The sequence below is a fragment of the Trachypithecus francoisi genome, unplaced genomic scaffold (assembly GCF_009764315.1).
Source record: "Trachypithecus francoisi isolate TF-2019V2 unplaced genomic scaffold, Tfra_2.0 Lachesis_group1, whole genome shotgun sequence".
NCBI lineage: Eukaryota > Metazoa > Chordata > Mammalia > Primates > Cercopithecidae > Trachypithecus > Trachypithecus francoisi.
The window spans coordinates 87302322-87323797 of record NW_022681454.1 but is presented as its reverse complement, the minus strand read 5'-3'; the positions used below and the strand labels follow the sequence as shown (position 1 = coordinate 87323797).

The window sequence follows — 21476 nt, the reverse complement described above, 5'->3', positions numbered from 1 at the left end:
CCGAAAAGCCAAGAGTAGGAGAGGATCTAAGAAAAGACATTTGGATTTAGTGGTCAAAAGACCCTTGATGGCCTTAAAAGCAGTTTTGGAAAAGTGGTAAAGGTCAAAATCCATTGGCATGGGATGGAGAAACAAGTAATTTATGAGGAAGTGGAAGCAGCAGAGATAGATTTGGTGGAAGTCTGTAAGTGGGAAGGAAGAGGAAAATAGCTCTGCAGCATCAGAGGGTAGGACTGCTGAGAAGCACTTTCTAATACCACTCACTTGGTTGCCTGTCATAAGGGAGAAGCGAGTAGCGAGGGGCAGATTTAAGATGTAGGAGAGAGACCAGGCTGCTTCCAGAGGAAGGAGAAAATGATGAGATCCAATACACAGATAAGAGGCTTGAGTCCTATATGTGAGGACCCTTTCTCCGAAACCAAGAGGAAGTCAAAAAGAATGAGGCAGGATGTGTGTTGGAATGGGAACAGGGGTGGTAGGTGGAGCAGAGAAGACCAAAGGCACTCGCTTATGTTTGATGATCTTGACTTTCTCAGTCAATTGGCAGGTGAAATAATTAGTGAGTGAGAGAGGTTCTGGTTTGTGGCACTGGAGAAGATTTGAAGCAGTTGCTGTGGGAATGCAGTAAACAGTCAAAGATAATAAAAAAGGTTGCAACACAGTATTGTGGTTCAAACTAAGGTTAAGTATTATGAATTTTTAGTATAACTAGTTACCAAGTTATGAGACTTTTTTTTGTAATCTTTCGCACTCTGGCTATAGACAGCCCAGCAGGCAGGACTTATAAAGGAGGAAGAAGTGGGAGATGCTAGGGAATCCATTTTAGAAATAACTAGGCCAGGTGTGGTGGCTCACGCCTGTAATCCCAGCACTTTGGGAGGCCGAGACGGGCGGATCACGAGGTCAGGAGATCGAGACCATCCTGGCAAACACGGTGAAACCCCGTCTCTACTAAAAAATACAAAAAAGTAGCCGGGCGAGGTGGCGGGCACCTGTAGTCCCAGCTACTCGGGAGGCTGAGGCAGGAGAATGGTGTGAACCTGGGAAGCGAAGCTTGCAGTGAGCGGAGATCGCGCCACCGCACTCTGGCCTGGGCGGCAGAGCGAGACTCCATCTCAAAAAAAAAGAAAGGAAGGAAGGAAGGGGAGGGGAGGGGAGGGGAAGGGAGGGGAGGGGAGGGGAGTGGGGGAGGGAAGGGAAGGGAAGGGAGAAGGAAGGAAGGCTCAGGAGGGTCAGGAATGTGCTTTTTTTTTTTTTTTTTTTTTTTTTTTTTTTTTTACCTACATGCCAGTTGGTTTGATTGCAGGCTATCCTCTGTGGGTATCACAAAACAATTGGAGCTGAACAGAGAGCGAAGTGAAAAGGCAGAGGAATGGGAGATGGAGAAGTGTTGGAGGTTAAGAGGGGTGCACATTAAGGGGCTCCGTGAAAGGGAAATGTAGCCAGGGAAATGCAGTTGAAATACCATGTTTGAAAAATTAGAAATGACAGAGGTCATGAATGGCACTCCCACTCCCTGACTATGCACTGACAAGAGGATGTTAGAAATAGAAATAAGAAAGGTATTTAAGTGATCCAGAACTCTGGCAGTGGCTGGGGTAGAGAGAAGGGGCTGCAATCAGGTACAAATTCATAAATGATTATCAAATAATGCCCCCAAAACAGATTTTAAAAAACACTAAAAGGAGGAATTGTTATAAATGATGGAGACTTGAAAAAACATGTAGTTACTGAGTTATAGCATTAATTACTTTTTTAAAAAAATTGACATTTTATGTAATATGGCATACTAGAAGAATGTTGATAGGGCAACTTAATGTATTAGGAAATATATGTGAAATCTAATATTGAATGTAAATTGCAATTCAGTTTAATGTATTTTGAATGCATTGAGTGTAAATTGTAGTTCAACTTAACTTTTTTTTTAATGCTAAGTTCTTTATTATTGAGCTTTTATGTCTATTTTAGCCAGGTAATATTAATGTGTTCATAAAATTCAGAAAGGACAAAATAATATTTCTGTCACTTGAATGTTAACTATTTCTGAAAATATTTGTATCTTATAAGATATTTAAAACATCCATGCAAGGCGCGGTGGCTCATGCCGTAATCTCAGCACTTTGGGAGGCTGAGGCGGGCCGATCATTCGAGATCAGGAGTTCGAGACCAGCCTGACCAACATGGTGAAACCCCTTCTCTACTAAAAATACAAAAATTAGTGGGGCGTGGTGGCAAGCACCTGTAATCCCACCTACTCAGGAGGCTAAGACAGGAGAATTATTTGAACCCAGGAGGCAGAGATTGCAGTGAGCCGAGATCATGCCACTGCACTCCAGCCTGGGCGAAGAGCAAGACTCCGTCTCAAAAAAAAAAAAATTCACACAGAGTACAGCCAGCACTGTGGTTCCGCAGTTCCTCTATAGAGCAATGAGTTCCAGAGTAGACAGGAGAAATCTCAAATCCAGTTTCTGTTCTGCCACTACCTTTCCATGTAAATATGAACAAGTTATATTCTAGTACCAAGTTTACTCATCAGTAAAATAGATATTATGATGTATAATTGTGATTTTCTATCTCAAGCAGCTATTTAAAGTGTTAAGCTTACACCTGTAATCTCAGCACTTTAGAAGGCCGAGGTGGGCGGGTCACTTGAGGTCAGGAGTTCGAGACCAGCCTGGCCAACATTGTGAAACCCCATCTCTATTAAAAACACAAAAATTAGCCAGGCATGGTGGCGGGCGCCTGTAATTCCCGCTACTCGGGAGGCTGAGGCAGGAGAATTGCTTGAGCCTAGGAGGCGGAGGTTGCAGTGAGCAGAGATTGTGCCACAGCACTCTAGCGTGGGTGACAGAACAAGGCTCCATCTCAAAAATAAATAATAAATTAATAAAGTGTTGAGCAAGAGTTAAAGTCATCTTTTTAAATAAAAAGGTATGCAAATATACAGAACTAAGTTATGTTACTAGAGAATCAAATTAGAATTTGTAAATCTAGAATCAAAAAAGTATAGACAATTTTAATTTAAGTAAGTTTGGGGTTAAATCAACTCCTTTTGTTTTTAAAGGTTGATTTTAGTTACTGATAGTTTATCATTATATATGAAGATAGTTTTAGGATGGCAAATCTATTTTCATAAACAGATTATTTAGTCAGACAATGAAAATGTTTTTATTAGCAAGTATAGCAAAGAAAAGCAGATGCCTTATAATAAATAGGACCTTGTGTTCTAAATTCAGAATTATGAGTGGTCTATATAAAATTGGGGAAAAATTACAGAGGAAGGGGATACCACGTGCCTACAAGCCCTCACTATTTCTGAATGTCATGTTCCTTCTAATACTGGAAGTGATGGTCTGGACTATGTGGTAATTTTTTACAACTCATGATGTGAAAAAAATCTCATGTAAATATATCTCTGCTATTTTTCTTACAATGTATAAAATCTATGAGTTAGGAATTATGTTCCTAAAAATAACACCCTGGTATTCCACATCAAAGAAGAAATTATAACGGGAAGGTGATAATTAACAGCTATTTAGAAGACTTTATGGAAAAACTGATTTTGTGTTACCTATTAAAAAATAACTAAATAAAAAGCAACCCCCCGAAAATGCTGTTGATGTTCACAGAGAAAAATAACTGCGTAAACACATTCAGTTTTATAAGACTAAAATGCAGAAATAATAAGTTGAAACAATTTTCATGAGGGTGGATTCTGATCCTTTAAGAACTTGGGCAGAGACTTAGAGCACGTATCCTCCCCAGAATTGGAACTACGTGCCCGTGGTGATGTCACCAGCGACTAGTAACCACCGCAGTGTAAACAAACATCAGCAGGAAATACATGTGGGTAGGGCAAGGGTCTAGAGGCATGCTTTCCTTCTAGAAAAGTCTCACGCCTTTCAAGGCTAGTGATTTTGTTTTGTTTTGTTTTAAGGAAGAAAGGGGACGCAACATAACTCTTGCCTTCTGCTGCAGAAACCTTTAGTTTCGTGGGCAGTGTCTTTCCTTGACAAATGGAATCCTTGCTGGCAGTCTCTGTAATGTTGAGAAGTACGGGACTCTTGGCTCTTGCTGCAGTTATTGGTTGCTTGCCCCAGACTGAAAATCTTGTCTGTGGAACTGCTCAGAGGAAAGTTTCAAGTTACCAGAACTAGGCAAGCCCACTGAGGAGCAGGAGCAGGAGGAGAAGAGCAGGAGGAGGAGGAGGAAGAGGAGGAGGAGGGACCATTGAGGAGCAGAAGGAGTAGGGTGCGGGGGAGGAGGAGGAGCGTCTTTAGTGCTGCAGCAGCTGTTCCTCTGATTGGCCGGGTGGTTCAGCTGCTTCCCTGGAACAAAAGGTCAAAGTGGACTGCAGTGTAAATGTAGAGAAGCAGCCGATAAAATAGCATTGCCTGAAGAAGTTTGGAGGCTGAGAGCAGCAGCAGACTGGCCAACTGCAGAGCAAGTTGTTTCTCCAGCCGTGCGGTGCAGCCTCATGCCCCCAACCCAGCTTAGCCACTGTAAGAAGACGTTCACTGTACAGACGACTAAACTTGCCGTGGAAGAGACAGTTGTGAGATTCCCTTGCAAATTTACATACGAGAATGGCTTGTGAAATCATGCCTCTGCAAAGGTAGTATTCATTCCTATTTTATTTTATTCTGCTATGTATTTTTTGAGTGGTATCAAGCCATATAACTTTGCCAGTACTTGGCATCTTTTAGTAACATGCTGCAAACTGTGTAGAGTCCATTGTACATATGGTTCCTCCCTAAGAACAGAAAAAATTAAATATTATACTGCTCTTTTACTGACATTTTGCCCAATTTAGCTTTTTCACTAGATTTTTGTATTTAGTTATATTCTCTGAATGGAAATGAATATAAGAAAATATCTTTGAAATCTGAAGAAAAACATAGACTGAGAAGTATAGTGAGTGAGTTTATAGTAAAAACTGAATCAGCTTCTTAGCAGTGTCTCTGCTAAGGCTATTTTAAAGGATGTTGATAGGCTGAAGACATTTTTAAAATGCATCACAATATTCTTCTCTTCTGGAGTTCAGATTTAGGCAAGGATTTTCCATCAATAAGTACATCATCATATGTGAGAATAAATATTAAGGATAACATTTCCCCTTCAATAATTCCAGACAGATTTATTACACAAACAGCATTTTTTAAAACTGCTTGGTAAGAATGATTGAGCACAAGACTGTTTTTGTTCCTACATGATTATAATACAGATTGTGGGGCTGGGGGGAGCGAAGGAGTTATACTTTTTGCAGAGAAAGGTAAATTTAAGCAAAGGGACTTATAAAAAAGAACACTGTTGGTGAACTAAAAGTGAAGAATGTAGGCATGGAGAGGACCTCAGGGCTGCCCAAGGTCACATTTTAGGATTTTAAAAATTACTTTTGCTAATCATATTGTCCCATTTCAACTTCAACTGCTTTACATGCAGTGCCATTTCATTCCATAGAAATGTTTCATTTAGGAAAACTGTGGAAGGTTTTATTAGTAAAAAAAAAAAAAAAAATTTAAAAATCAAATAGTAAATGCGGTTTATTTGAGGATTGAAAAAAAACTAGACAAAAACTAACTTCATTTTTAAAAACCATGCCACAAATATTTCAGTGAATGTTTTTGTTTTAGCAATGAAAAATAAGGTTTAAAACACTGTTTATTTGTAAAATGGTTTCTACAGATACTTACAGGGAGATAAAACAGTATAGTCATTTTTCCTTCACTGTACTAACAAGGACACCGTCATGGGAACCTCGTGGGGGTGTCCAAAGAGTTCCTTTTGTAAAAATTAATAATCCAAGGGAGCAGAAAGTGGTTTACAAATATATCTAAAATTTTTCTAAATGAACTCAGTGAAAATGTCCACATGCTGAAAGCTTGTAAGAGACTACAACACTTTGTGGAGTCTTGATTTGGTTTCCAACTTTAGAGTTGGAGACATTTTTCCCTTCATAATGACATCAGTTCTTAAGGGTTTTAAGTGAATTGTATTCTAGATGAGAATATTGGCTGGTACTGAACTCTGTGATAGCCACTTGATGCTATAAAACTGTTAAGAAGAAAGTAGATCTTTATACTGTGAAAACATTGTTTAGGCAGTCAAAACGATTAAAGTTAAATAAAACCATCATTATTTCCTGGAAATTATTTTGTGTTTTTAATCATGATTAATGAACCCAGTAGGAATAAATGGAGGAATAATTCGAATTTGCATTCAAGAATGTTGAGTTGCTACTTTTGTTTCTTTGCATTACCATTCTGAAGAGCGCTGCTACCTGCATTCACTGCCGCAATGTTTACCCAGCTCTTAGAGTTTAATTTGACTGATTTCCCTGCAATCTTTACTGCCAGCCTGTACCTACCTTTGATTATAAACCTCCTGAAGGTAAGGACCAGGTTTGTGCAGTTGTCTTTCTTAAGCGTGCCTTGTGAATGTAAGCATTTATGTAGAAAACTTTCCCGCCCTTACGTGTAATTGTTTCTTCAAATCCCAGTTTGATATCTTTGGCTATTGATTTTTGTGACTCTGGTGGTAATGATGACTATTGCTGACTCTCCCCACCGTTATGGGCCTGAAGCAGGAAGGTTCCAGAGCCTTAATAGTATTCTTAGAATGAGTGCTTTGTTGCATTCTGTTTAAGAGCACTAAGGAATAGAAACTACATTGAAACTGGATGAGTAAAAGAGTAGCTTTAAATAGCAGCTAAAGAAATTCATGCTCACTATTTGTATTTAGCAGAGAGTTCAATGCTTCTCATACTTTGAGTACATGAGAATTACCTAAGGAACTTATTTTTAAAATCAAATCCTTCCCGTTGCCCTCTTTCCCTAGACTCACTGCGTCCAAATCTGGAGGTAGCAGGGAGAGTATCTGCGTTTTAACAAGCTTCCTAAATCTGATGCAGATGGTCCACCCATAGAGAAACACTGATCTAAATTCTGGTTAATGATTATAGTGCGTGTAAAGCTAGTGACAGCTGGCATGTATAGGAATCTAGCATTATACTACTCAACATCTCCAAATAGCATATTTAATATCGGACTTTATGTGAGGATTTTTTCATAATTGATGCTTTCATTTCCTAAATTGTCAGTTTTACCTATTAAAACAAAACATACTAGAGTGTTGTTTAATATTTTCTGTTTGATTGAACACTGCTCTGTACTTCCAGTGCTCCCAAGGTAATTAGGGCACAGCTTTCCTTCAAAGAGGTCACATACCAGTTAGGATGCAGACACATTACCAGACAATTACAGTACCATGTAGTGAATTCAGTAATACACAGTATGATTAGCATAGTAATAATAGAGATGTGCCTAGATGGATAATATTATCCTGTGTATTATTTAACCCCGTGTAAGTGTATGATCTTATTAGGGGCATGTTTGTCCCCTAATGTCTACTTACAATTTTCATAAATGCCTCTTTAGCCTTTCTTAGCATATTGTGAGAGTGTGTAGAAGATACGTTGTTACTGCTAATCTGTAGCCAAGATGAGAATAACAGATAAGGTCAAACACTAAAAATGAAATAAAATGTGTCTTGCTATCTGTTTATTACAGAATGTTATTGGTAGAGTTTCCAGGATGGAGCTGGCTGTTTAGAAACTCATGATCTTTAGAAAAAAACATGGCAGAGGCTGAATGTTTAAATTACGACCTTCTGTAAAGTCCTTAGTTCTTAATGATTCACTACAAATGGCTTAAAGACGGGATCTTATTAATTATCTCTGTTGAGATATTAAACAGTCCCAGTTATTTTTTTAAAAATTAAAATATTTACAAACTACCTACAGCTAATAATAAAACTCGACATAGTGTATCAACTTATATGGATATTCTTGCCATCTGAAAAAGTTCCTTGAGAAAAATAAAATAATATCAGAAATAAAGGGAGAAACTATATTAAACTAAGAATTGAAATATAAGTTTTCTCGGGTTACTAAATTTACCTTCTGTCACTAATGAGATAATATGTTTTGTCAGATCTCAGGCTTAGTTTGTACCACAGGCTCTTTATACAATTCTCATTTCATTGAGTTTCCTTCCCCTTAGATACTGTGGGTCTGTAGGTAAGGATCTCTATTTTATGTATAGAAGGACTCAAGCAGGCTAAGATACAGAGTTTTAACTCAGAGTCATATCTAAGACAAAATTCTCAACTTTCATAGCAGTATTTTAATTTGCTAGACTAACTTCCCAGTAAATGACCTTAATTTATATCCACAAGGATAATGATGGCAGATGAAGTTATGAACCTGAGAGTGCTAATGATTGATGTAGATTATTTGACTTCAGTGCATTGACATCTGCTTTCATGTGTTGACATCCTGTTCTTTCCTGGGTTTCTTTACCAAAGTGAGAAGCTGAAATCAATCATGTCTATGTAATTATTTTTCTTCATGTAGCAAATAATGATATCAAGTGTGTATTATCGAATATTTGTTTGATGATGGTGGAACACATCGTAATTCCAAATTGCAGTGGCTTTTCTTCAAAACAGACTTAAAGGAAGAGGATTAATAAATATGTATTAGTAGCCCAACATCTAAAAGTTTCACTGAAGCTTCTTATCAGTAGAATTCATCAACTCTTCCTAAGCATTGGTCTTTAGAATACCCTTTTGCTAACGTAAACATCAGTAACATGGGGATGATATGGGAGTCCACCAGGGAAGAACCCAGGTAATGTTGGGCCAGCTTGTGAGTTTCTTTGTGGTGTTAGAGAGCCCTCTACTGCTTGTGGAGATGACACCTTTCAGTTAATTTATCTAGAAGTCTCTGTTTTTCCTAACTTGTTGGCAGTCTGGTAGCACTCCTGGCTCTGCCCCCTCCCTCAACTAACACAGTCTAGGAGGGAGTTAAAAGCTGCCTCACTTCAAATCTGGGCCAATGCCTATGGGTTGTGTGTGTGAATTTATTCTTCATCACTGTCATTCAGAACAAATAAGATCTCTCTAGGCTCTGTTCTCACATGATGGTTGATTTACCCATGGAGCCCAAATACTTGCTAATTACTCCAAATAAAGAAGATAACATGAACTTAGGTGAGGATATTTTCAAATTTTGAGATCATCCTGTTTAAGCCACTGAAAAAGTAAAGATGTTAGCTATTCAGTACAAACCAGTGGTAAACCTGCCATCAGAAAACATATACAGACACGGACAACTAAGTTAGTTGGCCATATATGAATTTGAGCAGGTCATTTTCATTGTCTATAAGAGATGGTACCACTCAAGATACTTATTTTATGAGGGAAATTTTGGAGTTAAAGAATGTGATAGGAACAGGCACAGTGGCTCATGCCTGTAATACCAGCACTCTGGAAGGCCAAGTCTGGGGAATCACTGGAGGTCAGCAGTTTGAGACCAGCCTGGCTAACATGGTGAAATCTGTTTCTACCAAAAATACAAAAGGAAAAACAAACAAACAAAAACTATCTGGGTGTGCTGGCATGCTCTTGTAATCCCAGCTACTTGGGAGGCTGAGGCACAAGAATCACCTGAACCCTGGAGTTAGAGGTTGCAGTGAGCCGAGTTCACGCCACTGCACTCCAGTCTGGGCAACAGAGGAAGACGCTGTCTCAAAAAAAACCAAAAAGTGATAGTTTTGGTTTTGTGGGGTTTGTTTTGTTTTGTTAATGATGAAACTACTCAGATGTAAAGGGCATGTTGCTTTTCTTTTAGTTTGTCTTCTTATGCTTGCAATGCACTTTCAATTCCATCAGTGCAAGAGTGCTTAGCACAGTTTAGGTAGTGCTGTATCATTGTATTGCATTTCATCACATCAATATTGGAAGATGACCTCTAGAATTGTTTGCTGGAAGTACTGTTGAAAATAGAATTGAACTGGCCGGGCGCGGTGGCTCAAGCCTGTAATCCCAGCACTTTGGGAGGCCGAGACGGGCGGATCACGAGGTCAGGAGATCGAGACCATCCTGGCTAACATGGTGAAACCCCGTCTCTACTAAAAATACAAAAAAAAACTAGCCGGGCGAGGTGGCGGGCGCCTGTAGTCCCAGCTACTCGGGAGGCTGAGGCAGGAGAATGGTGTGAACCCGGGAGGCGGAGCTTGTAGTGAGCCGAGATCCAGCCACTGCACTCCAGCCTGGGTGACAGAGCGAGACTCTGTCTCAAAAAAAAAAAAAAAAAGAATTGAACCAAATTTCTTGAAACTCTCAAAGGTTTCACCCTATTTTTCCTATGAAACTTACATTTGTCTGTAATGATCAGAATGGATTCCCAATGGAATAGTATGTTCTGTTTTAAACCTTTTTAATGCACTATTTATTCTTACCATAAGAAGAACTAGAAATAACTTTCTTTTTTGGAGACAGAGTCTTGCTCTGTCGCCCAGGTTGGAGTGCAGTAGTACGATCTTGGCTCACTGCAATCTCCGCCTCTTGGGTTCAAGCAATTCCCCTGCCTCATCTTCCTGAGTAGCTGAGGCTACAGGCATGCACCACCATGCCCAGCTAATTTTTGTATTGTTAGTAGAGACAAGGTTTCACCATGTTGGCCAGGCTGGTCTCGAACTCCTGACCTCAAGTGGTCTACCCGCCTCAGCCTCCCAAAATGCTGGGATAACAGGCATGAACCACCATGCTTGGCCATAGAAATCACTTTTTAACAGCTTTATTGAGATATAATTCACATACCATACAGTTCACACATTTAAAATATGCAATTCAGTGGTTTTGAGTATATTCACAGAGTTGTACAGTTTGCATGTAATCATATCATAGGTAATCTTTTGTGACTAGTTTCTTTCCCTTGGTATAATGCTTTCAAGATTCATCCATGTTGTGGCATGTATCAATACTTCATTTTTTTTTATGACTGAATAATATTATGATATATGGATGTAGCAAATTTTGTTTATCCATTCATTAGTTGATGGACATTTGGGTTATTTCCACCCTTTGGCTGTTATGAATAATGCTGCTATTAACATATGCAAAAGTAACTTTTGAGAATTATGAAAATATAGACTCTATTTTAGAGCCAAACGGATCCCTAGAGATAACCTAAATCATAGCTTCCATTTTCCAGATGATTGAACTCAAACACAGGGAAATAAAATGACTTGCTCAGTCACATATACAGAAACAAATGGAAAACACTCTACACACATGTCTAAAGAATAGCCATTTGTACATGAAGTTCATGATCATGGCATGTATTTGGGATTAATAGTGGAGTTTTCCCCCATTAGAAGCTTAGTAAAGGGAAGAGTCTATTGTCATTCAAAAGAGAAAAACTAGCTAACTGGCAGAGGAAACTCAACTCCTGACCTTGCTCCCGTTAGCAATGAACTCTAATATATAGACACTTACTGCACTAGAGATTAAAAATGACTCTGGACAGGGCAGCTTAAGTTGTTTTTATGTTAGGCACGTAGCAGGTACTCAGTAAACACTTGTTGAATTGGAGACTACAAAGAAATTTAATGGAAGCATATCAGAACACTATTGTCCACAGAATTCTAAAGCTTTCCATATAAATTTCTAGGAATATTCTTATACTAAAAAAATTGCAAGTAATTTACTCACCCTTAGTTATTATATAAGCATTCCTATAGTGCAAAGAAAAAACAATTTGGAATGCTACTTCTGTTTACATTGCAGAGTATTTGATATTTACCCTGAGAAAGAGGAAATAGTTTTTAGTTTGTTTCCTAGAGTTACTGTATTCATTAATGCAGTTTAAGGAAAATGAAGCTCCTATTTTACATGTACATTAAAATAGGAAGGTTTCCTCTTCTGCTTCTTTTTTCTTATATAGTGATAGGATAAAAGACTATTTTGTAATTATATGGAATTAATTCTACTTTGGTTTTTTGAAGATAAAGATTTATTCAAAAAAGTTGAATTTACCTTTGATTTTTTTTTTTTTTTTTTTAGAAAAGAACTTGGATTCTCTTATTCCTATTACAGATAACAACCATTACTATTTTGTATTTGGAGAAATGTTTTGTCATAGACACCGAGCAGTTTATATGCTGGGGATAAACATACTTCTGTCAATGGAAAATGTTAAGAGCAATGTTACATTCAGTCTTTTTTAATTTTTCTAAGTAGATGTAGTTCAAAATTGAATTTCTAATAAATATTTTAAAGTTTTCAGATTATAATAAACATTTTCAGGTCATACAATATCTCAGCTGATAGGGATACACTGAAGGAAATTATGACAAGCCCATTTCTACACATAAAAATGGCAGATGAACTTTGACCAAGTACACGAGTACACTTTAAAAATTGTAAATTAATCTTTCGACCTATGTCCTTTTCTTGCAAAGAAATTTGTATATATCTATATTTCTAAATTTAAAATCCCTTTCAAATTTTAAGCCTCATTTTAAGATAAGCTGTAAAATAAATTTGACTTCTGATATCAGGTACAGACTTACAGTATTGTTGCTAAACAAATACCGGACTCCAGAACCAAAGTATAGTACATTATAACCCCTATGCAAATTATCCCAAAGCCAGATATGAAAATTGATTTTAGTTTTTGCACGAGAAAAGGCATGTTAATGGGAAATAGTAGGGCCAGGGGTGGTAAAAACAAGATAGGGAGAAGCCTCGGAAGTTGCTCTTTAAAATTAGGGTGCCTAAGTAACAAAGTGAAAATAATGAGATGGGGGTGTGGTTTAAGATGTATGTTGTATAATATCTTTAAAGACCAAGCTCAGGAAAACATGGTATCTTCTCAAATCTAAGAATAAAACTCAGGGAAGCTGGGTGCGGTGGCTCACACCTGTAATCCCAGTGCTTTAGTAGGCAGAGGCAGGAGGATCGCTGGAAGCCGGGAGTTGGAGACCAGCCTGGGCAACATAGTAAGACTCTGTCTATACAAATTTTTTTTAAAAAAGTATCTGTGCATGGTGGCATATGCCTGTAGTCCTACCTATAAGCTGAGGTAGGAGGGTTACTGTAGCCCAGGAGTTTGAGGCTACAGTGAGTTATGATCATGCCACTGTACTCCAGCCTGGATGACAGATTAAGACCCTGTCACCCTCCCCCCAAAAAAAAGACTTCAGAAGACTCGAACTTACTAGAAATAAAAATAAAGAATTGAACTGCTTTACTCAGATCATTATATTAAAGGAATGGAACTGAAAGGCTAGAGAAAAAGTTAAGTGTTTAGAAAAAAACAATAAATATCAGTATTTTGCAGTCAGCAAAATGATTATAAAGAGAAACTAATTTCGCTGTCTAGGTTCAAATAACTTTTGAAACTAAAGTTAGAAATTAAATGCTGGCCTGAGTAGACCATTGATACACTGTGTTTTACTTTTATAAGTGACTTTCCTTTATTTTCAACTCCTTGATTTAATAGAAACCCAAGAGCCTGCCTGTTTCTCCAGTGTCAGCTTTCTGGCAGGTCACTGCTGCACCCCCGGTGCTGAACTCCCTCGATTGCCACACTTGCCGAGTTATTAATTCTCCCATGCTTTCAAAGCACATTCTCTCTCTCTCTCTCTCTCTCTCTCTCTCTCTCTCTCTCTCAGAGTTCTTCTCCTGTCCATTATCTTTCTCCCAAAAATACCTACGTGACCCTCAAAATTCACTCCTTATGTGGCTTATCTAACTGAACCTCAGCTAATCTGCCAGACTGCATAGTGCTTCAGAGTGGAAAGGCTGGAGCTCTGACTTCAGACTTGGATTGGAACCTCAGCCGTGACTGCCTCTATGGCCTTCAGCCTGTTAATTAACCTTTCTAAAACTTGTTCTTCTTATCTGAAAAATCTGGTTAGTAATTCCTTCCTCCATGATGTCTTTGAGGATCGAATGAGATAATGCACGTAAACTCTTAGCACAAAGCCTGGCTTTTTATGGTGAGCTCTCAATCAATGGTAGTTATGTATGCTTTTTTTTATAATAATCAAATTTCAAGTTTCCATTTCTCTGCTATCTTGTAAATTCCGTGAAGGGTGGGACTGTGTTTTCTTAGCCTGTGTATCTCTAGCACCTACCATGGATTCTAATAAGTAGTGTACACTCAGAAAATGTTTCCCGTATGAGCACCTGCCCATGGTTGTAGAAGCACCCAAAGCCCAGGTGTAGGTTGACATCAAACCTTCATTCACTTTCCAGTTGCTGCTCATCATCCTAAAAAGCAGCGGAAAGTCAAGATGATGTCAGAAACAAGCCTTGACCCATTTTTCTGGCACAGTCCTCCTCTGGCTGAGGTGAGGGGTGTTCAGGAGAGGATGACAGGATAATTTGCGTGCCTCCTGCACATCTTTGTCTCAAGAATTCCACATTCAGAGTTAACAGTTTGGGAAATTATATATCTGTTAAATCAAAACTGTATTAACAAACCCTTAATAAATTTGCAATAAGGTAATAATTGAAAGAAGTTAGCAAAAACAATTTTCTTTTTCCTTCTTTCCTTCTGCAGGTATCCCTGTATTCTTTTGATTTTGTTTCAGTGACTAAAGATTTGAAAATACTTTATTTACTAATGTTACAAAAAATGTTTTTTCATCAACTAATTTCATCCCCCCAAAGAATGTGTTTTTTTTTTTTTTTTTGCCGCTCCAGTCAACGAAAGGGACACTTTATTGAGGCTCCAGGGCCACGGGGCCTGGGCAGGAGGCTGCCCTTCAAGGAAAGAAGAGCCTTATTTGACCTTCTTCTTGGGGCGTAGGTTGTTGGTGTGGCCACACTTCTTCTTGCGGCAGTTGACAGCACGAGGGTGAAGGCGAGCGTAGCACTTGCGGCAGACCATCTTGTCGCAGTTGTATTTCTGGGCAAGCTGGCGGAGGGAAGGCTCAATAATGCCACCTCGCAGGCGCAACACCAGGTGCAGGGTGGACTCTTTGTGGATGTTGTAGTCTGAGAGAGTGCGGCCATCTTCCAGCTCTTTGCTGGCAAATATCAGACGCTGCTGGTCAGGTGGGATACCCTCCTTGTCTTGAATTTTGGCTTTGACGTTCTCAGTGGTGTCACTGGGCTCGACCTCAAGGGTGATGGTTTTGCCCGTGTGGGTCTTCTCAAAGATCTGCATGTTTGTGTCTGCAGCTCGGCCGCCTCGCTGAAGAAAAAGAGTGTTGTATTTTTTGTTCTAAATTACTGCCTCCCTAAGACAATGCTTTTATGTTTATAATAATGATAAACATCACTTTTCTAAACAAGATCTCAAAGACAAATGAAAGCTTCCAGCTGCCTTGAAAATAGTTTGGGGACTAAACCCAAAATTTCTTCAAACCTTAAACAACCTTTGTGTTTGGTGTGAAGTGAAATAATTTTTTTTTTTTTTCCTGCTCTCAAGCCAGAACAAACAGATGTAGTGTGTGGCAAGGCCATACTCAAACATTACCTTGCCCGAACATATCATTTTCTGGGTTCTCTGTATACCACAAAGAGTACAGTGTTAAAATTATGGGCATAATGGCAAAGCTCCCACCTCTAATTGTGCAGTTGGAAAAAAGAAATTATTTTCTTTAAGTGAGGATGGGAGAAAACCCATGGCATAGCTGCAGATTCATTAAGTTTTGAATAGATGGGAAAAAGAAAATTTAAAATAGTCAATGTACAGATATCAGAGAATGCTTCTAGGCAAAATTAGTTTTACAAATTATAGACAGTATGTTTTCAAAATATTTAATCAAACACTACTGCAAGCACTCAGCAAAATCTTGATGATACTGATTTTATTCAACAGCCATTTACTAAATACATGCAGTGTTCTAGGTACCTAGCTAGGTGCTGGTGTTGCAAAGATAAAGACTAATCTGGAAACGAGACAAGCCTCTGAGCTCATGAATTTCAGTGGTATGTGCTAAGCAGTCGGTTATAGCTATGAACAAAGTGTCTTGAAGCCTGGAGGAAGAAGCAACTCCCTCTCCAGGGTGCTAGAGATGGCTTCCCAGATTAGATGACACTTGAACTGAGAGATGAAGTATTTACCAGGCAGAGAGAGGTGGAGAAAGGATTGAAGGTAGAAAGAACAACATGTACAAATGGAAAGAGTTGCAAAAGTGCAATGAGAGGTTTGTAGAGATATGTTGGGTTGCAATTGGGAGGGACTTCATGTGCCAGATTGAGGCATGTGGATTACAATGGGGAAGTAGGAGAGGCTAAGGATGAACTGGTGTGGAAAACAGGGAAATAGTCTTGCCCCTGCGAAAGACTAATGCAGTGGAAATGGAAAGGAGAGATCTGACTCAAGAGACACATCCTTTTTTTTGAGACATAATCCATACAATTTGGTAATTGATCAAATATGGAGGTAAGAGATTGTCTTAGTCCATTTTGTGCTGCTATAACAGAATAGCATGGGCTGGATAATTTATAATGAACAGGTACTTATTTCTTACAGTTCTGGAGGCTGGGAAGTCCAAGCTCAAAGATCTCACGTCTGACAAGGGCCTTCTAGCTCTGTCATCCCATGGCAGGTGGCAGAAGGGCAAGAAAGTGAACTCAATGAACAGAGGGGAGAGGGTCAAACTCATCCTTTTACCAGGAACCTACTCCCGTACTAACCATCCCACTCCCACAATAACAGCATTAATCCAATCTTGAGGGCAGAGCCCTCATTACCTAATCAGCTCTTAAAGGTTCCACCTCTCAACAACTGTTTCATTGGGGATCAAGTTTCTAACACATAAACTTTGGGAGACACATTTAAACTATAGCAGGGATAAACGTCCTTAAGGAAAACAGTTGGCTTATAAACACAATGTAAATGTTATAACAAGAATAAGATTCTATGCTGTGACTTCTACACATGTCTCAGCCCAGGATTCCCTGAGAAGTGCACTGTCAATCAATCAGCAGGCAGTCATGGTTCACTTTTCACCTTCTAGCTGTAGAAAGAGATGCAAAACAAATGGAAGGTAAAGCAACTCCTCTTCCCACCCCCCACTTAAGAACTCTGTTCCTTTTCCCCCCGCATGCACATACCCCTACTGCCATGCAATTTCTTAGACATTGCAAGCTGTTATTCAGGACATTCAGAGCTGGCACTAGCTGAGTGAGTAGGATTGAAATAGAATGAGATGATCCTTAGTTTTCTCTAAGTATAATATTTCTTTGATTCTAGAAGACAGAATAGGTGATAAACAATACCACAGTCATACAAATAAGGAAGAGCCATGGAGGCCGTGTCCTATGCAAAATGGTCTCCTTCACTGTGTCTCTGAGTCTCATTCTTGACACTGTCATATGGTGTAACTAGGGAAGGACTATTTAAGAGAGATTTGGAGATATTCTGTCAGATCCTCCTGGCCTTCCACAACTATGTCATCATGCCCACTACTGGGCATATCCAGACCCATTTTCTCTCTGCTTTTCTTTACCATCTACACTCAGCAAAATCTGTACTTCTTTGGCCCAGAGCTGATTTTGGCAGTAGGACAGAGAAAGAAAGAGTTTTTTTTCTTTGTCTTGTGAGAACATAGATCTTAATTCATCAACATTCATTCAGTGTGCATTATATAGCAAGCAAGGGAGATGTGTATTTAGCATATTGTAGAACAGTATTTTTTTAGCACAACATTTTGTTTATTTCATGAATGATTATACTTAATAAAAAATACATTATTTAGTTTTAATCAATTGAATGAGAGAAGTTATGGCCTAGAAACAAGAATTATGATATAATAAGAATAGTTCATTTTAATATTCTCTTGAGTCTAAAGTTTAGAACAGTATTTTTAAATTTTGTGGGTCATGACCTATTAGTGATTATAAAGCCAATTTAGCAGGATGTGACCAATATTAATAACAAAATAGAAAATATCCCAGCAAACTAAGAATAATTTTGTGAAATTTGTGTCTGATTTATATGTATGTGTACTGTCATGATATAAAATGTGTTTCTAACTGAATCATCATTAAAACTTTAAAATATTGTGTCTGGACTGCTTATGAGGATAGTTCACTTGAATGAGAGGTTAGACAGACTTTTGAATACAGGCCTGGAAACCAAATCCTGGTGTCAGTATGGGAAATTGATTATAGTCTTAGCATTCCTGTAAATGAACTTTCAGAGCACAGCCTTTGTGTAAGATTGAAGCACCTTTGTTAGGCAGGTTTTTCTGTCTGAATTTGGTATGTTCCAGGCCTCTTCCCTAGCTTCAAGTAGTTCCGTTGCTTGGGACAGCATAACTCCAATCTTCACATGATGTTCTGCCTGGGTGCATATCTGTCTCTGTGTCCAAATTTCCCCTTTTTATAAGGACACTAGTCATATTAGATTCAGGCCCATCTTAATGACTTTATTTTAACTTGATCATCTCTGTCAAGACCCTGTTTCTAAATAAGATAACTTTCTAAAATATGAGAGATTATGGCTTCAGTGTATATTTTTGGGGTGACATAATTCAACTGATAACAATATATTTCAAATTTCCACTAAACAGACAAAAAATGGTAGAAATATTTTTCTATCTTACTGGAATGAAATCTAAATCTTTGGAAGTCTTTTTGTCTATTTGTTTTGCCTTCAAAATAATACTTCTTACTGTTAGCTAAAAATGTCTGTTCTGTGAATACTAACAACTTCAGCTCTTTGCATTTAACCTTTGGTCTGGAAAATCTATTTGCCCTTGAACTGCAGTCATTTGTATTTCTACTGGCTAAGATTTGTGCTCTTAGGCACAAAGTGCAAATAATAAAACTATAAACAAAGCTGCCTGGGTTTACAAAAAAGAATTGTAAAATATCCCTCACCCCCAATAAATTACAGCTGCAAACAGTTATGAACTGATCTGAAAACTCTTACATTTGTTTTCCAGAAAAAAAAAAAAAAAAAATGGGGACTTTTTTTTTTTAGTGTTCTTCATTGGGACCAAACCAAAAACCTAAGCAACCGAACAGTGGCTGCCACACACCTCCCCAGTTGGCAGGGGGCGTGGTTAATGACTGAGACTGTGGATAAATTGAAAATGCTCAAGTACATGTGTTGCACTTTATGGTTTGAGAACAAGGAAGGAAAGGAAAATGTGCTAACTTCACTTATCATTCTCTAAGAAAATTCCTCCCCTTACATTCTGCAGCACATGTGGAAAATGCCTGAGTTCCTGAAAAAAATGTTTACTTTATACTTTTCTTTTACTTGTCCCTCACTTTCTCTCTCTCTTTTGCTCCTTGTTTTGTTTTTTAAGCCTCATAGATGGTTTTTCTAATTTCTTCAAAGAATGGCACCAAATTCTTAGCATTTACTTGTTTTTCTGTACTTTTCAGTACTCAAGGAACACTTACAAACTATTTCTTCTGTCTCAAACCACTTAGAAATGTATTTAAAGTGTGTGACTAAATATGCAAATTATGTTAATTTTTTGGTAGCCAGCCACATTAACCAATTAGAAAGTTGAATTCATTGGAGAGTTAAAAAGAGAATTGAATGGAATGGTGGTTTAATTGAGTAACTGAAGGTCCATTCTGGGTGCTTGCCCTGGGAATTCTCCCAACATTATTTGGTTTTTCTTAGACATATACAACAGTATGCCTTTCATGATTTCCTTTAGCTTGCTGTATAATTAAACTGATAGGCATTGCACTGCATTCTGTGGCTTCAGTTTAGAAATTAGTGCAGCTCATGAAGAGATTATCAGTCTAGGTGTCGTTTATTTATGTGCATTAACCAATGTCAAGCTGTATAAAAAGTTAGACAGGACTCTGCTAAAACTTAGATAAACATATCTAAGTTATTGGCATTCTTGGTTGTAGCTTCTTAGATTTAGACTATTATTTAGGTCTATATGATAAATGTTCTTCCCACAAGCAGTTATTTTGAGAATATAGTACCATGTATCTGAGAACATTAAGCATAATCACATAAATGAGGTGATTGCCCAGATCTCTCAGTGTATATTTGAGTTTTTTAAAGTAAACTACTTATAATTGGCTGCTTAAGCTTGGCCATTATTGAGAGTCAGCAAATAGGAAATAATTAAAACACGGAGTTGTTACTGGTAACCAAGGAGGAAATCAAATGAATTCTAAGTTGTTTCAATTTGTCATTGGCTTAATTTCATGACACACACTTCCTTCTTCATTCACAGAACATTTGCTTATTTTTAAAAATTAAAAGTGAATCAATTCTCGATTTCATATTTAGGAAAAAATTATGACAAATTGTACTCAATTTAGAATTTAGGCAAAATCCTTTAGTATCATTGATCATGACAGATTGACACAAAAACGGGAATAGGTGTAAATAATCTTTGTTAAAGATGTTTTGGAACCTGTAGTAATAGTACAATATCTTCATACAACTATATAAAAATGGTAATTTTTTCAAATGTTGTGCATTCTGGTTTGTATATTTTGTGGAGAAGTTTATTTTCTTGATTTTATTTGGAAGAATTGTCCGTGGCCATTTTTCTTTAAAATTGCCTTCAAAATCAATGCATTAAATTTATTTCTAAAATAAGTTGGCGTAATCAATTTGAAATCAATGATTTAGTTGTCTCAAAATTTATGCCTTTGTTTAGATTATATTACTAAATCCCAGAAAAGGGTACTTTTAGGAAAGGGAAAAGAGAAATATGCTTTTAAAATAAAAATTGATTTATTTATCCTCATTTTCTTTCCAAATTATATTGTTTTTCTCAGGTAGTGTGCATGGATTACTCCACTGTGTACTGCTGATTGTGGACTAAATGTAATACTCTGCTTAATTTTACTTAAATTTCAGTGCTTACATTTTTTTTTTTAGAACAAAAACTGGTCAAAATTCAGGGGCATAGCCAAATTAAAAATTTCTTATTTTGTCTTTCATTGATGAATTTACTTTGTGCAGATGCAGGCCAGATAAAACATTTGCTTATGATTAAAGTCTTGTGTTTCCATCAAGAGACATTCTTGACATCGCGCCAGTACACTTTAATAAATTAATCACCTTATAAGTGCTGTCAGGCATAATGCATTACGAATAGACTTTGACTAAGGTGATATAGAGTTGCCATAATCAGAAGCATGACAAGGAGCTTATCAAATCCACGAGATCTTGTTGTGGCTGCTGGAATGCAGACTGGCTAGCGAATGCATTTTCTTTACTAACCTAGTCATCTCGCCGTACTTTGATAGGTTAAAAATGAAGGGAAAACAATAAGAAAAATGAACTAACATGTAACACAGTAGTTTACACATGACTAGCTGCATAATCTGCATGAGTTATGTACTCACTCTGAGACTGCTTTTCCCACCTGAATTAAAGAAGAAGCAAGAAGCCAGTACCAGGGAAGTTTTGTGAGGATCTAATTGAGATAATTAATATAGGACCTGTGGTAGGATCTGGCCCGCAGTCATAATTGATGTGAAATTTGTGACGGAGATAAAAGGAAAAAAGTATTGCTTCTGTTTGCTGCAAAGAAATTTAGCACACAGACACACACAAATAGCTAAGACACATGAACAGCTGTGTTCAGAGCCCTGAACCATTTAAATCATCTCTCAAAAGCACTTAAGAAAACCAAGCATATTGCTAATTGAGTGTACATCAAAGAATGTTA

At 37.8% G+C, this 21476-nt stretch overlaps 2 protein-coding genes across 13 annotated transcripts in view; one reads left to right on the top strand and one right to left on the bottom strand.

The window, feature by feature from the left end:
* Window positions 1-21476, top strand: part of FAM13A (family with sequence similarity 13 member A) — a 418718-nt gene that overhangs the window by 315831 nt on the left and 81411 nt on the right. For 2 of the 12 annotated variants that reach the window (XM_033214810.1, XM_033214809.1), the window contains exon 1: window positions 3855-4615. The exons of 9 other annotated variants lie outside the window; for them this stretch is intronic. In XM_033214810.1, the coding sequence (XP_033070701.1) occupies window positions 4587-4615 (29 nt within the window). In that variant the 5' untranslated portion in view covers window positions 3855-4586. Of the gene's footprint in view, window positions 1-3853; window positions 4616-21476 lie in introns of those variants that run through there. One more of the 12 variants, XM_033214811.1, reaches the window with a different exon arrangement.
* Window positions 14530-15069, bottom strand: LOC117085673 (ubiquitin-60S ribosomal protein L40-like). The gene has a single exon (XM_033214813.1). The coding sequence runs from the start codon at window positions 15020-15022 to the stop codon at window positions 14636-14638; it is 387 nt and encodes a 128-aa protein (XP_033070704.1). The 5' UTR covers window positions 15023-15069; the 3' UTR covers window positions 14530-14635.